This window comes from Bufo gargarizans, chromosome 4, assembly GCF_014858855.1.
Source record: "Bufo gargarizans isolate SCDJY-AF-19 chromosome 4, ASM1485885v1, whole genome shotgun sequence".
In the NCBI taxonomy this organism is placed as follows: Eukaryota; Metazoa; Chordata; class Amphibia; order Anura; family Bufonidae; genus Bufo; species Bufo gargarizans.
This window is the reverse complement of record NC_058083.1, coordinates 288,757,518-288,773,480: the sequence shown is the minus strand read 5'-3', so window position 1 is coordinate 288,773,480 and position 15,963 is coordinate 288,757,518. Positions and strand designations below refer to the sequence as shown.

Below are 15,963 nucleotides of genomic sequence, written 5' to 3'. Positions count from 1 at the left end.
GCCAAACACTGGCTTAGACTCCAGCCCCCATCAACCGTAGGGCTGAATTTTTGAACAGAGTGGCTGAGATCCACCGCATGGAAAAAGGTGTCTATATTAAAAGGCCTGGACAAATTTACCAAAATATGGGACAAGTGGGTAGCGTTTAGGACAGCTGCAGCATAGCTTGGTTTAGGGTTCTCTTGTTTGTGCTGGTAGAAGTGGTCTCAGAGATACTTATGGGTTTGGAACATGCATACCCGTTAATGGAACTGGATGGGGAATTGTGGGGGGCAACTTGGAAGGGACGGAGGTTGAGATCATGTTGACAATATCTCTCTTGGTGCCCGGATGCGATATACCTATATTAATGGTTTGGGGCCTGTCTCATCGCTTGTTGGGGGTTGGGATAGGGGATGTTTATTTTATACTATTATAGAAACTACCCTTGCAGCTGTAGTACATATCATTTGATTCCATCATCGAAAGTAGGAAGTGATTTATGATAATGTCTCGATAACATTCTGAATATCCAACGGGATTGTATGTAACTACATCAATATTCTCTGATGTTTTTTTTTTCTGTATATTGTTAAAATGTTAATAAAAATTATCTGATAAATATTTTCTTCAACTTTTCTTTTTAACTAATCTTTTCCGATAAAACTATACATCAATCTGCAAACTGTATAACAAATTGTGCTGCAGTTTCATGATGAGAGGTTTTCTTATTGCTGGATAATATCAACAGCAAAATGAATAAAACACTTAAGACATACTGAAGTCATTGTAGAAGTATATAAAGTTTCCCTTTAGATTTATTTTGTGAAATTAGTAGTTTGAAAAGGAGTTTGAAAAGGAAACTGAAATGTTGGCAGCAGCTTGGCTGCTACCCCAGTATATCTTGTAGTCAGCTGGATGTTGATTAGAAAAATCAATGATGGATATTTTCACCTCGTCATACTGAGCACTATCTACATCAGCATGACGTGGTCATAGAGGGGATTACAGAACTATTCTTACAATAAACAAACTGTAGCCTTTTCAAAGGAAGTCTGCCATGTGTTAAATTTGGTTCCCCAGGGCACAACAGAAGTAATTAGCAAAAACATATGATAAAAGAAAAACATTATATAACTTAAGGCTTAAAAGGTTCAGACACCTGAGGATAAGGCATTAGTACTGTACTCCTGGAAAACCCCTTTAAAGGGAAACTAACAGTGAAAAGCGTGTTAAAGACGACCTTTCATGGGTCCATACATTACAAAATAAGTGGCACGTTATGTGAGTATAAAGCAGGGATCTAATAGCGCTTACTATTTTTCCTGGGCGCCGCTGTGCCCCTGTTGAATTCTCCCGCCTGATATGCTAATTAATAGCATCGGAAAAGGGAGGATGAGACGCCAGGGTTTCTCAATGGGCGTCTCCTTCTCCCTGAAGCACGGTCTAAACACAAAGGAGCGCGTCACAGCCAGGGAGAAGAAAAAAAAAAAAAAAAAAAAAAAAACACTCACCTTCTTCCTGGCTGTAACGCTCTCCTTTGTGATTAGACCTCGCTACAGCCAGGAGAAGGAGACGCCCAATGAGAAAATCTGGCGTCTCATCCTTCCTGTTCAGATGCTATTAATTAGCATACCAGGCGGGAGAATTTAACAGGAGCACAACGGGTGAAAGGAGCAGCGCCCAGGAACAATAGTAAATCACCAGAAGGTAGCCGGCACTCAGACACGAAGCGCACCAGCATGGGGAGGACACAGGACCACAGTGTAATGAATAAATCCCAGCGTCACTGCACATGTGATTGAAACTGTGATATAAGTTTGTGAATCCATTTGATTAATTTGTGCTGACGAAGGCTGGACGGGCCAAAACACGTCCATGCATGAATCGTGTATCATATGAGATGAAATAAAGAACAGATGAATTGAAGCTTACAAGCACTCGCTGGGATTTATTGATTACAGGAAAAATAGTAAGCACTATTAGATCCCTGCTTTATGCCTTACATAACGTGCTAATTTTTTTTTTAAATAATGTCTGGAGCCATGAAAGGTCCTATTTAAAGAGCCAGAGGAGCTGAACAAATTGATAGTTATCCTCCTGCTCTCTAACATGTTGTCTGCGTTCAGACACAGTGTTCAAAGTGACAAGTTCTGCTTAAGCAAATCTATCTTTTATAATATGCAAATGTAAGGGTACAAAAATATGCAATGGCTTTTTTAACATTACACTAATGTATACGGATAGGAATAATTTAGATACTTTATAATGTCAACATATCCGCATCATTGTTTGTGATTTGATTTTCTAATACAAAAGGTGAGGCCTGGAATCAGTTTGAATGAGTTTACCTGAAAATGCATTACTGTAGTATCTAGACAGGGTCTGCATGATATCTTTAGAATGCTGAGTCCATGGGGCAATTTTCCTGTAAGTTTTGACCCTATGAACAAGTTGAGAGCCACCATATTGTAAAGACAGAGTGTCACCATGATCCTCATAGAGTTCTTCAAATAACCTGTCAGATATAAAATCAAGCATTATTTTCAACAGTGCATAGTTTCTAAAAGTGATTTTAATCCCTTTATGATGCAACAATTTGTGTTTTTGTCTTTCCCTCCCTGCCTTCCCAGAGCCATAACTTTAATTATTCCGTTTACAGATGTAGTAGAGTTAACACTCATAATTTATGAGACGTGTGATCTAAACTAAATGCGTTAAGCAAACACCCTCAATTGCTTTTCCATGGCTTTTGTCTCAAGATAACGCGATGAGTTAAGAAATTTGAGTTAAGAGCTTGAGTGCTAACCCTGCTACATCTGTAGATAGACATATGAGAACTTATTTTTTGTGAGCCAAGTTGTAGTTTCCATGTCTTAGTACATACGATGTAGTGGGAAGCTGGAAAAAAATTCCGAATGAAGTGGAAATGGAGACAAAAAAAGCAATTGCACTAGTTTTATGGCTTTCATTTTGCTGCATGCTCCAGGCCAGTCTGATTACAACAATAAAACATTTTTACAGTTTTTCTTGTGCTTTAAAAGATTAAAAGAGGAAAGCACAGAGAAGCAGGAGCTTATAAATGTGTGTATGTATATAGTATGCGTACTAAAAAAATTGAGGCAGCACTCCACCCTATTCTGTATTTACTGTATGGTTCCTGCACATTACCACTTGTCCTGTATAGTGGATGTAATTCTCAGTATCTGCTCTTAAGGCTCATTCAGACGACCGTATGAGTTTTAAAAACCGCAAATTGTGGATCCGCAAAACACGGAACCTGGCCGTATGCGTTCTGCACTTTGCTGTACGCACACGGCCAGCCCTATGAAAGAAATTACTATGCCAGGGATTGCGAACATGCGGCTCTCCAGCTGGAGAGCCTCAGGTTCGCCATCCCTGGAATATTATTTTCTGCAATTTTGGACAAGAATAAGACATGCTCTATCTTTTTTGCGGAGTTGTGGAACGGAAGTACGAATATGGACATAGGTGGACATAAATAGAACCAGGAGTTTCCTGTAATGGTTGAGCCCTGGCCCTCCACCTACCATATGACCCTTATTCATCTGAAGTGATAAGTACTTCTTCCTGAGCTGTTATTTATAGCATTTATCCTTTTTACAGGCAGGGAGATTTATGTACTTTTGTATCGATTCCCTGGGGTTTCAGGTATTCTTAATCTGTCCCTCATCTGTTTATTAGTGGCTATTTAAAACACTTGTAGCAGAGATATCTGGGTACAAAGGAGGCAAGTATACACCTTTAAATGTTGTTGGATATATGGGTCAATTAAATGACTACCACTAGTACCAAGTTTTTGGTGGTTATCATATTTGGTCATCTATCAATGCTACTCTAGTTTGATATATTGAGCCCATGAGAGATATATAATAATACATTAGTAAGCTTTATGGCCTCTGATGAACCCCGAATTTGAGTATTTCCCGGTGAAAAGCTGTTTTTGTTTAGCAATATAGTGATGATATTGAGGGTCTGTTGTCTGCAATCAAGTGATGACCTTTAGTAGACACCATTTTTAATTTATGTCTGGATTTGTGATGATAGGAGTCGTGATGTACGGTGTTATAAATTGCTTTCTTCTCGGTCTTAGAAGAGTCGTCCCTCGTTTCTATAATTGTTCCCTAGATAGGTTAGGGCATGTAGGGACAGATTCGAAGGAAGTGGGATTGCTCTTTTCAGGGCAGCTATTCCTCTTTTGGTAAGGAGAGTATACGGCTAGATCCACTGCTCCTTTGACTGAGGGGAATGTCTATTCTTTAATCTCCAATATCTATTTTTGCCAATTTGATTTGTTTTGGGAGTTTTGTTATAATAAAAGTTATGTTTTTAGGGGAGGTTATTTTGTTGCTGTGATTTCTGATTACGAATCCTCTATGTATTGGACATAGCTGGTAGCGTGAAAATCAGTCCTGTGATTTAACACACATAGGGGATAGTTTTCAAAGAGGACAAGCCACAAAAATTGTCACACTAGTGGCAGCCTTCTCCGGCAGGCTGTGCTGGTGGGTGACATGTCGTAGTTTTATTTCGGCCGCCTCTCTGCATGTTTGCCGTCGTGCGGCCGGACCTTCGTGTAGCTGGCCAGCTAGGACTTGTCCTAGTTTGCTAATATGCCTTATATGTGTATACAGTTAAACCTTCTAATAACCTTAATACAGTTTCTATGTGTTAAAGACAAAAGCAGAGTTTTTTACTGTGACATCATGTTTTGGAAGTCATATAACTGTTATATTTTGTGTTCACAGAAGAAGAAAAAGATAATATGCCTTTAAGATTCATTTTGTAATGTAAGGTAAGCTCAGTGACAACAGAAAGCATAGTGTTAATCTGTTGTTGCTGGGCAGAAGTCTAGACCAATCACAGACAGCTTCTCACACAGCAAAAGTTTTTCACCAATCACAGCCAGCCTCACAAATTCCCCTAGCAGGAGCTGCTGGAATCATTACTCACCAGAGAGAGGAGCTGAACAGACACACAGTTACATTCAGAGTCCAGTTTTATGGGAACAAGAGGCCAAAATAGGTATTTAGAACAGTTATATAATGCTCATATTGTTAGTATTGTGATTAGATCTGTATACTGAACCAGTTATATGTGTGTTTACTTACAGTTCCACCAAATACAAATTGCAAACTACAAAGTTCACAATCCAAATTCAAATTCCATATAGCAATCCAAAGTGCATACACCATACCAGATCATACTCAACCAATCTGCAAATAGTTACTGCAAACCCAGTTTAGCCAGTAGAACTAATAAATCTCAGATTTACCTCTCAGAGAGATCATACAGTGCTTAAATAACTTAAAGGGATTCTGTCACCTCGTTTTCAGTTATAGAGCTGCGGAAATGTATGGCTAGATAGCCGCTAGCATGTCCACAATATACCGGTCCTATAGGGTTGTGTACTTTGATTTTGTTTAAAAAAAGATTTTAGAGATCTGTAAATGAGTCTTGTAAGGTGCCCAAGGGGCTGTACGAACCTTCCTGGTGCCCAGCCACGCCCCCCTGTGAAGGAGCCCAGCACCGCCTATGTCCTCCGAATCTCCTCCTTTCGTCACAGTTAGATTGCCATAATCTCGCGACTCGCAAGCTCGTGCTAGGGCAGTTCCTCCCCTGAGGCTGATGCCAGCACAGAGAAGGAACACTATACTGGCACTGCGCATGCGCGAGCTCGCGCATCTCGAGATTACGGCAATCTAATTGTGACGAAAGGAGGAGATTCAGAGGATCTCATCATCTACCGATCAGTTAGTATGGCAGCCAGGATGCTACTGAAGCCCTGGCTGCCATACTCTGCTCCCTGCTGCTGTGTGCACTATGCATAGGGCAGCAGGGAAAGTGTGAAGTCCTATTCACCCTGATAGAGATCTATTAAGGTGATTAGGACAAGGGATTAAAAGACCCCAGGTTCTGGCCCCTAAGGGGGAAAATAGCTATTAAATAAAAAGTGGAAGTATACATCACCCCCTTTCCCAATTTCACATAAAAAATATATAAACAATAAATAAACAAACATATTACATATCGCCACATCAGAAAAGTCCAAACTATTCAAATATAAAGCAAATATCTAAGTGGTGAACGCCGGAAGAGAAAATATTCCGATTAGATTCGCCTTTTTTTTTTAAAATGCGGAATGCACGTGGCTTTTTTGGTATTGAATATCGCAATACATTTTTATGGTATCGAAATCGAATAAAAAATTTGTTATCGCAACAACTCTAATTTGGGGTTGATGAAGTGCAGAGAATAAGGCGCCAGACAAACATCTACCAGCCATAGAATATATAAAGGAATGACTATCAAAGCAGAAAATATATAACAAGTCTAACATTTAGTACACACAGCACTGACACAACCAACAGTTATCTTGTTGGTTAGTATCCATGCTATGTGTACTACATTTTAGACTTGTTACATTTTCATAGCACCAGTACATGTTCACATGGCTGTTGCCCTATACTCTGCATCTGATCAAGCCTACATATGTGTATGTAATCTCTGACCACTTGGTATTCTTTTCTCTGTGTCTTTCACCTGCTTAACTTTTTAGCTGGTTTTAACATCTTATTCAACGCCGTGTTTTAAAGTGGTCATTAACAGGCCTTACTGTAGACGAGGTGGTCAATAGTGACCATGACATGTAAATGATTTAGCGGGAGCTCCCACTGTCACGAATAGGCACCCTGTGAGTGAGACTGCAGGGTGCTGATGCCATTGCATGATAGATGGGGCCTAATGAAGGAGTTAATATTTATTGATATTTAATAAAGACTGGATTTTTTGCTGTTGAGTTATATTTCCTTTTGGTTTACACAGCTGTAGGTTTTGCGCAAAATTTAAGCTATTGCATTTTTACACCACTCACTCCAGTTTTGTAGTGTGGGAGTAAAGGGGGTGTGGATAATGTTAATGAGTTTCACTCATTTATCATTAAGACTTTTTTTATTTTAATTTTTTACTCTAGGAGGAGGGTGGAGTAGAAAAACTGGAGTAGCTTCTTTAGACAAAAGTGTAAGGTCTAAGGATAAGACAAATTTATCAAATAACATAAGACATTTGATAAATGTGGCATAAAGTACGCCAATGCAGACTCAAGCAAAACTGACTTCAAATATTCCTCTAATAATAAATTCCCCCCATGGTGTATGGGCCATTTTTACAAATGAAAAATGAGACCTTGGCTAAAGTCAAGCATAGATTTTAGTGCACATTTACTTCATTTATTATCCATAGTACATAACATTAACCCCTTCCATGCCCAGCCAGTTTTTACCTACCTGACCCAGCCTAAATTTTCAATTCTGAAATCTGTCACTTTGTCTAGTAATAATTTCGAGAATGCTTTTACTTATCCAAGTGATTCTGAGACTGTTATTCTGAGACACATTGTACTTTACCTTAGTGGTAAATTTGGGTCGCTATGTTATACCTTGCTTTTAAAAAAATATATAAATAAAAAAAGAATCAAAATTTTATGGAATATTTGTAAAAATTATCAATTTTCTAAATTTTCAACTTTTAAGACACAAAATAGTTATTAACATTTACCATGTGTACTTTATGGTGGCATCATTTTGTAAATTATGTAAATTTAAATTTTATTTTTAGGACATTAGAAGGCTTAGAATTTTAGAACCAAATTTTCAATAAACTTCCAATACCATTTCAGTTCTGAAGTGACTTTGAGGGGCTTATCCATAAATGACACCCATTTTAGAATCTACACCTTTCAACTTATTCTAAGCTGATTTATTCTAAGCCGACACTGCAACCATTGGCACGCTGTGATCCGATTGCGGCAAAGCAATGGGGCTGGAGAGGGAGCTCCCTTCCTCTGTAAACTGCTTATTTGCTGTGGGGTTAAACTGTCAGCATCAGAGTGTTCATGGATGCCAACAGTTAAAGCAGGGCCTGGCTGTTACTGACCTATCCTGATCGAGCACCTCAGCTCCTGTTCCCGCCTGATTCCCGTGCTATAATAGCACAATGTTAAAGTCTTGTTACCAGTGGGGTACCTCAGGGATCTGTTCTGGGACCCATATTGTTTAATATCTTTATCAGCGAAATTGCAGAAGGCCTCGATGGTAAGGTGTGTTTTTTTGCTGATGACACAAAGATTTGTAACAGGGTTGATGTTCCTGGAGGGATACACCAAATGGAAAAGGATTTAGGAAAACTAGAGGAATGGTTAAAAATCTGGCAACTAAAATGTAATGTTGATAAGTGCAAGATAATGCACCTGGGGAGTAAAAACCCATGAGCAGAATATAAAATCAGTGATACAGCCCTAACCTCAGGGATTTAGGAGTCATTATTTTAGAAGACTTAAAAGGTAGGCAGACAATGTCATAGAGCAGCAGGAAATGCTAGCAGAATGCTTGGGTGTATAGGGAAAGGCATTACCAGTAGAAAGAGGGAGGTGCTCATGCCGCTCTACAGAGCACTAGTGAGACCTCATTTGGAGTATTGTGCTCAGTATCGGAGACCATATCTCCAGAAGGATATTGATACTTTGGAGAGAGTTTAGAGAAGAGCTACTAAACTGGTACATGGATTGCAGGATAAAACTTACCAGGAAAGATTAAAGGACCTTAACATGTATAGCTTGGAAGAAAGACGAGACAGAGGGGATATGATAGAAACTTTTAAATACATAAAGGGAATCAACAAGGTAAAAGAGGAGAGAATATTTAAAAGAAGAAAAACTGCTACAAGAGGACATCGTTTTAAATTAGGGGCAAAGGTTTAAAAGTAATATCAGGAAGTATTACTTTACTGAGAGAGTAGTGGATGCATGGAATAGCCTTCTGCAGAAGTGGTAGCTGCAAATACAGTGAAGGAGTTTAAGCATGCATGGGATAGGCATACGGCCATCCTTCATATAAGATAGGGCTAGGGGCTATTCATAGTATTCAGTATATTGGGCAGACTAGATGGGCCAAATGGTTCTTATCTGCCGTCACATTCTATGTTTCTATGATAACTGTCAGTTTATTTTATTTGCTGGTTTATTAGAGCTAGGCATGTATACCTGAGTTAGTCTGTCAATGATTGCCAAAAGATCTGTAATTACCTTATAATAACAGCTTTTATTAATGTCTCCTGTCCCTTTCCACTGCGCCCTTAAAAGACCGTTGCTATGGCTCATCTGTCTCCGGCTAGGAAGACTGAGGGGCGGTCCTTCACACTGCATTAGGATTCAGAGTGAGGAGGCGTGTGTCTCAGTAATCCAATCTGATTGGCTGGCAGGAAGCTGCTGGCTACAGCAAGTTTTTATGTGACCTGAGGGAATGCAGTTTTGGCCTCAGAGAACTGGCAGAGGAGCCATCTTGAGAAGATCCTCATGATTCAAAACAGCCGTAACTAAGGGGAAAACTCAAAGAAAACAGTGGTAAGTGAAGAAACTAAAGATTGCTTTATGCATAATGCTGCTGCAGCAGTAACATATGCTAAAATTGATTTTTTTTAATGAAAATATGCCAGTTATCCTTTAACTCTCTTCCCACTGTGTCATACATGTATGGGATAGGTCGGGAAGTGGTTAAAGAGGAAGTCCGGTTTCATGATACTGACCTACACTCAGGACCCTTTGACTCAGGATAGGTCATCAATATTAGATTGGTGGGGTCCAACACCCGGCACCCCTGCCAATCAGCTGTATGAGTAGACGAGGTTTTCATTTTATTTATTTTTTTCAGTATTAAAATGCAAGTGTAGTATCGATGTAACCGTACCGACCTGGAGAATGAAGGTAACAGGTCAATTTCACTGCATAGTGAACAGTGTAAAAAAAAAAACTTCAGAATTGTGTTTTTATTCCAATTCCACCTCATTTTGGATTTTTTTACCCGCTTCCCACTACATTGTATGCAACTGTAAATGGTGCAATTAGAAAGTAAAACTTGTCACGCTAAAAAATAAGCCTTCATAAGGCTATGGGAACGTAAAGTAAAGTTAGGACTATGGGAAGGCGGGAGTGAAAAAGAAAATGCAAAAATGGAAAAATCGCAGGATCCTCTAAGGGTTAAGGATAATAAAATATACCACTATATCATGAAACCGGACAACCTCTTTAATACATAATTACTCAAATGTAAAAAAGTATTCAAGGATGCATTTGGATAGATATAATGCATATCATGTAGTTAGTTCGTTACTAACCTCTTCTGATGTAATATAGACAATAAGATTTGTATAAAGAACTACTTACTATTACAAGTCTGGATTCTCTGGTATAGTCGCTCAGCTGGTTATACACGGTTATATATTGTTGCAGCTTATACAAAAAAATTCAATTAAAATGGTTAGCAGTGGTTAGTGCTCTGTAAGATCACGTGAGAGAAACTAGTTTGAGTTGATGGTTTCTTTAAAAAGTAACTAAACCTTTAGATAAACTTTAATATGTTGTCCCTAATAAAACTCTCGAATATACTTTATTTATACATTTTCTATCTTTACTACACTTTTTGCTACCTAAAGCGCAACATTCCCCGGTCCACTTAAAGCTCTGTTCTCTGTACACAACTGACAGCTCAGCGGTGTACGGAGTAGGGTTGTTTCGATACCAACATTTTTATTCGGTTTCGATACTCGATACCATGCAAAAATAAATAAAATGGCAAAAAAAAAAAAAAACGTGCATTGCGCATTTTATGGGATTACACTGCTGGGGCTCCGATCAGAACTGCCACTGCCACCAATGAGAGGAGGTGAGGGGACTCTGTGGCCACTGCCACCAATGATTTTAATACTGTGGAGGGGAGGGCGCACTGCACCACCAATGATAAATAACGTTTAATATACAAATACAGCCGGCGGCGGAAACACATTGCCGACACCCTGCCTCTGACAGGGCGCTGCGATCAGCGGCAGTTAACCCCTCAGGTGCGGCACCTGAGGGGTTAATTGCCGTGAATCGCAGCACCCTGTCAGAGGCAGGGTGCCGGCAATGTGTTTCTGCTGCTTGTATTTGTAATGTATTAAACATTAGTTATCATTGGTGGCGCAGTGGCCACAGCCCATCCCCTCCTCCACCCTCTCATCGGTGGCAGCGGTAGTTGCAGCACAGGGGGAGGGAGAGACTGCTCATTCAAAAATTTTGATACCCAATCTAACCTAGTAAGGGTTCAGTTACTCTTTAACCTACTGCAAAACTATCATTTATAGAAACAATAAATCAAGCTTGAATTTTGCAAATAGGAAGAACCTGATGATATGAAATACACAGGAATTAGATGCATAGCAATATTTAAGAAAATACATATACATATATAGTTAGAGGTCCATAGCTGGTAGTGCAGTGATGGCTAACCTTGGCACTCCAGCTGTGGTAAAACTACAACTCCCAAGATACCCAGCTTGCTTGGCTGCTCTCAGAACTCTATAGAAATAAATGGAGCATGCTGGGAGTCGTAGTTTCATCACAGCTGGAGTGCCAAGGTTAGCCATCACTGTGGTACTGGTTCCGCCGAAGTTATGAAGAGGCGCCGGCCTCTCCATAACTTCTGCGCGTCCAGTGCCAATTCTAAATGTAAGACAGATTAGGCGTAGACCATTTTCTACGCCTAAAACAGACGTAGAAAATGGTGAATGAGACTGACCTGCTGGCCTGTCCCCTTCCCCGACATGCCCCCTTAGATTTTATATTTTAGCATGTAGCTATCTGCATTTACTTCTATATCTTGTCTTTTCATTCCTGATTAGTTACTTTATTAAATTATTCTGATTGGTCATATTAGAAATGATGGCTAAAGAGGCGGTTGCTAGACCCCCAATGTACAACTAATAAGGGCGTGGCCCTGCAGAGAATCCTTTAACCAGCAAGGCGTCTGGCTGTTTGATTCTTAGGTCGACCACATCCCTTGTTATAAGGGGAATTTACAGGCAATGAGGCGACGTCCCCTAGTTTGTAACTTGTCCTAAATTGCAGCGACAATCAGTTAGCCACCACTCAAATAAAAGTACAACGCTTAAGAGAGTATAGATTCCACAAATTCATGAAATATAATGTTTCTGAAATAAATAAATAAATATATATATATTATTATTATTTTTTTTACATAACAGCACTGAACACAATATTTTATTGTCTGTGATTAAGAAACCCAGAGCCAAGCACTAGACCAAAGTCACATGTTCAGTATTGCCTCAACGCACACTTTTCATCACTATCCTATCTCACTAATGATGTACAGTTATACAGATATGTCTAGTGTGCTGTTAAATCGAAGCTGTCGGTGGACACAGTCAAAACGACAGGGAGTCTTGACAGTCATATAAATAAGTGTACACTGCTGGTTTTTCTATCTTTTTTCCCCTTTTCACTGTTGAGAATAAAGCTGTGTGACATTAGCTGTGGCTTGAAATGTGCTAAAGGACATGTGACTATGCTAACAAGTTTTAATAGAAATATCTAAAAGAAAATAGAAAGCTGAATGTGTGAATAAACTGTCAAAAGCGAAGGTGCACTGCATAACCATCTCCAGAGTACCCAGCTGACTAGAAGTAATGTATGTACAGAAACAATGTGATACAGTCAGTGGAGACCAGGGGAATCTAACGTCTTGAATGGTTTGGTATAACAAAAAGGTATATGTGGACAAATTATATGGACAAATCACTATATACGATTAATAGGGTGGACAATAAGGGAATTGTGGGGAATTAAGGGAGCACATCTTTGTACCCTGCTTGGGGGGGAAAAAAATGTATGTCTGATTATCAATTTTGGGGGAATAAGAATATAAATGTGTTGTATTGTTGTACAGGTAGTTCTTGATAAGAAATTAGTCACATACAAACACTTTTTGGGTATCAAGGTCTTTTTAGATATTACCAGCTGCGTTCTGCATTTACTCGGACAGTACAGTAGTACTGAAACAAGCATTTTTGTGGAATAGCTTATATATTAAGAACCAAAGTTGTAAGGTCACGCTCTCACAAATATATAGCTTAATGATTAAAAAAGTTTTTAAAGCTCTCACTCTAGTCAGAGGCCATGGAGTTTGGAAATTCCAACAATTTCCCAGGAGAACTAGGAAAGTATTCACACAATTTTAATTAAGTTTTGGTTCAATTTAATATAATTCATAGGTTATATATTACTGACTCTTATGAATAAGATGGGAATTTGGGTTATTTCTAATTGCCCACAATGCAATTATCAATCGGCTGAATTTTCCCATTTACTTTGGTTATGTCCAAAGATAAGACCATTCTGGGGTTTGACATCTGATGTTATAAAAGATAGACTGGATTTACAGATCCCATTAAGTGCACAATGTATGATTCTCAATGATCTTTCAAAAGTTAATTGTAGAAAGATAAAGGAAGAATTTCTTACTAAGTTAATGTTTTTGGCCAGATTACTAATTACATGTGCTTGGTTTTGAAAAGATACTTAAAATATTAATTTGTGACCCAATATGATAACTAAAGTGGAGCGCTATGAATATATTCTACATAATGAAAGAAACAACTTGAAAAAGTGAAAAAATATCTGGGCTTTTTGGGATATAATTACTGATACTACCTAAAGTGTTTATTTTTCTCTCTCACTCTTTCTCCCCTGGACCTTCACTACAGTTTACATCATGTACCGTTCTAAGGCTACTTTCACACTAGCGGTTTACCTCTCCGGTATTGAGATCAGTCATAGGTTCTCAATACTGGAAAAAAAAAACACTTCCATTTTGTCCCCATTCATTGTAATTGAGGACAAAATGTAACTGAACGGAACGGAATGCTCCAAAATGCATTCCATTCTGTTTGGTTGTATTCCCATACCGGAGAGCAATCATGGGATGCAGAGCAAGACAGATCCATCATGATCCACAATGCAAGTCAATGGGGAGGGTTCTCCGGGAATGGGAATTAAGAAAATAAAAATACTTAAATATTACTTTAGTATAAATATATTCCCAAATACCTTCCATTAGTTATAATGTTTCATTTTGTCTGGGGAGCAATCATTAGGAGAAATAAAATGACCGCTGTCTTATTAGCACAAAAAACCTGTCCTAATCACACAGGATACAGAGTTACTTCACAATACTGAGGTAAAGAGCTGCCTCATCCTCCTCTCTGCTCTACTTGTTATGGATTATGATCCCAAGTACAGATGATAAGATCATCAGCTTAATCTCTGTAGGAATCGAGTTCAGGAAGAGACATGAAGTACATAGAGGATGGACAGGATGGACTGTGGTAATGAAGACGGCATACAAGGACTGGTGCTCATTATCTTCACCCCTTCCTCCTCTCTGTACGTCATGTCTCCTCATGAACTATATTCCCACAGAGATTCATCTAAAGATCATAATAAACTGTATTCAGGATCATAATCCCTGACAAGTAAGAGAGGATGATGGTGCAGCTCTTGTCCTCCTGTGTAATTAGGACAGGTTTTGTGTATACTAGCAGGATGGCGACCATTTTATTTTTCCTAATGATTGCTCCCCGAACAAAACGAGCCTGTATAACTAATGAAAGGTATGTAACTCTAGCACGATCTGACACGCTAGAAAACGGATCCGTCCCCCTTTGACTTTCAATGGAGTTCATGCCGGACCAGTCCTGGCTATGTTAAAGATAATACAACCGGTGGTTGCCGGATCAGGTAAAAACGCAAGTGTGAAAGTAGCCTAACAGGTCAGTAAATAAAAATTCTGACAAGAGGTGCCCAAACTTGAGCATGCCTCTGTAGCTTGTCCCCTCTCCATGCAATGCTATTCATTCCCCACTGTGAAATGTTGTCCGGCGCCTGCACATTAAAAACACTGCTTTGGGCATCGGCTTCACAGCTTGTAATGCTTATGCACCATCAAGCAGCACACCGCAGGCCTGCTGGAGGAAGAGGAGCTGCAAAGTCGATGTTCACAATTACTCCTCTTTTGGCGGGTCTGTGAAGTTCTGCTTGACAATGCATGCACATTACAAACTATGAAGCTGATGCCCAGGGCAGTGTTTGTAATGCTCAGGCACCAGCATTACATGGGGAAGGGAAGGGGGGTAAATAATATTGCATGGCGAGGAGAAGGGTGTTAAAGAAGGGAAGGAAGGAGCAATGTACATTTAGGTCAGGGGGCTTGGAAAAACATTACACTGGGCACTAGGGGCCTAATTTGCATATCAAGTTAAGATTGCTTTTTGGTGCAAACAATTGACACACATGCTAATAATGATATATTTTTAATGGAGTACAGCAAGACACTGATAGAAGTGTAATAAGAGAAAATGAGGTGACAGACTCCCTTTAACCACCTTCCGACCGCATAACGCACGGATGCGTCCGGGAGGTGGTTGATTTATTCCTCCTGGACGCATCCGTGCGTCATCTCGCGAGACGCGAGATTACGTCACAGCCGGCCCGCGCATCGCGGGCCGGCATTTCGCTGCAGAGTATTTCGTCAGCAGCCTGCCAGCCACGATCATTGGCTGGCAGGTTGCTGATTTTCAAAAAAACCAATCAGCAGCCATTTAACCCCACATATTAGTAAATATGATGGGGTTATATGGCTGCTGTGCTCCTCTGCTCCTTCTTTTGGTCGGTTGGTTCCAGCAGAGGAGCACACATCACTGTGAGTACCCACTACACCACATACTAGCCCCAAATCACCCAATTAACCCTTTGATCACCCCTTTGATCGCCCCTGTCAATCACTAGTGAAAGGAAAAAAGTGATCAGTGCAAACTGTCACTTTTTTTTTTCACTGGTATTGACCGTTAGGTTTCAGTATAGTTTAGGCCCCTTGGTTAGGTAGTTTAGGGATCGGTTAGCGCCCAGCCCACCGCACCGCAGTCCGTTATTCGCTGATTAGTGTATCGCTAATCAGCATTTGTACTTTTATAGTATCTGGAAGTGATCAAAACTGATCACGGTCAGATCTATAATAGTACTAGTGTCACTTTAGTTCGCCCTCCACCCAAAACGCAGTGTTTGCCCGATCAGGCCTG

The 15,963-nt window shown here is 39.7% G+C and overlaps 1 protein-coding gene across 3 annotated transcripts in view; it reads right to left on the bottom strand.

Annotated features, from left to right (window-relative positions):
• The window catches only part of FIG4 (FIG4 phosphoinositide 5-phosphatase), a 450,714-nt gene that overhangs the window by 228,426 nt on the left and 206,325 nt on the right, over positions 1–15,963 (bottom strand). For all 3 annotated transcript variants that reach the window (XM_044289561.1, XM_044289559.1, XM_044289560.1), the window contains exon 16: positions 2,331–2,497. In XM_044289561.1, coding sequence (XP_044145496.1) covers positions 2,331–2,497 — 167 coding nt within the window. The remainder of the gene's footprint in view (positions 1–2,330; positions 2,498–15,963) is intronic.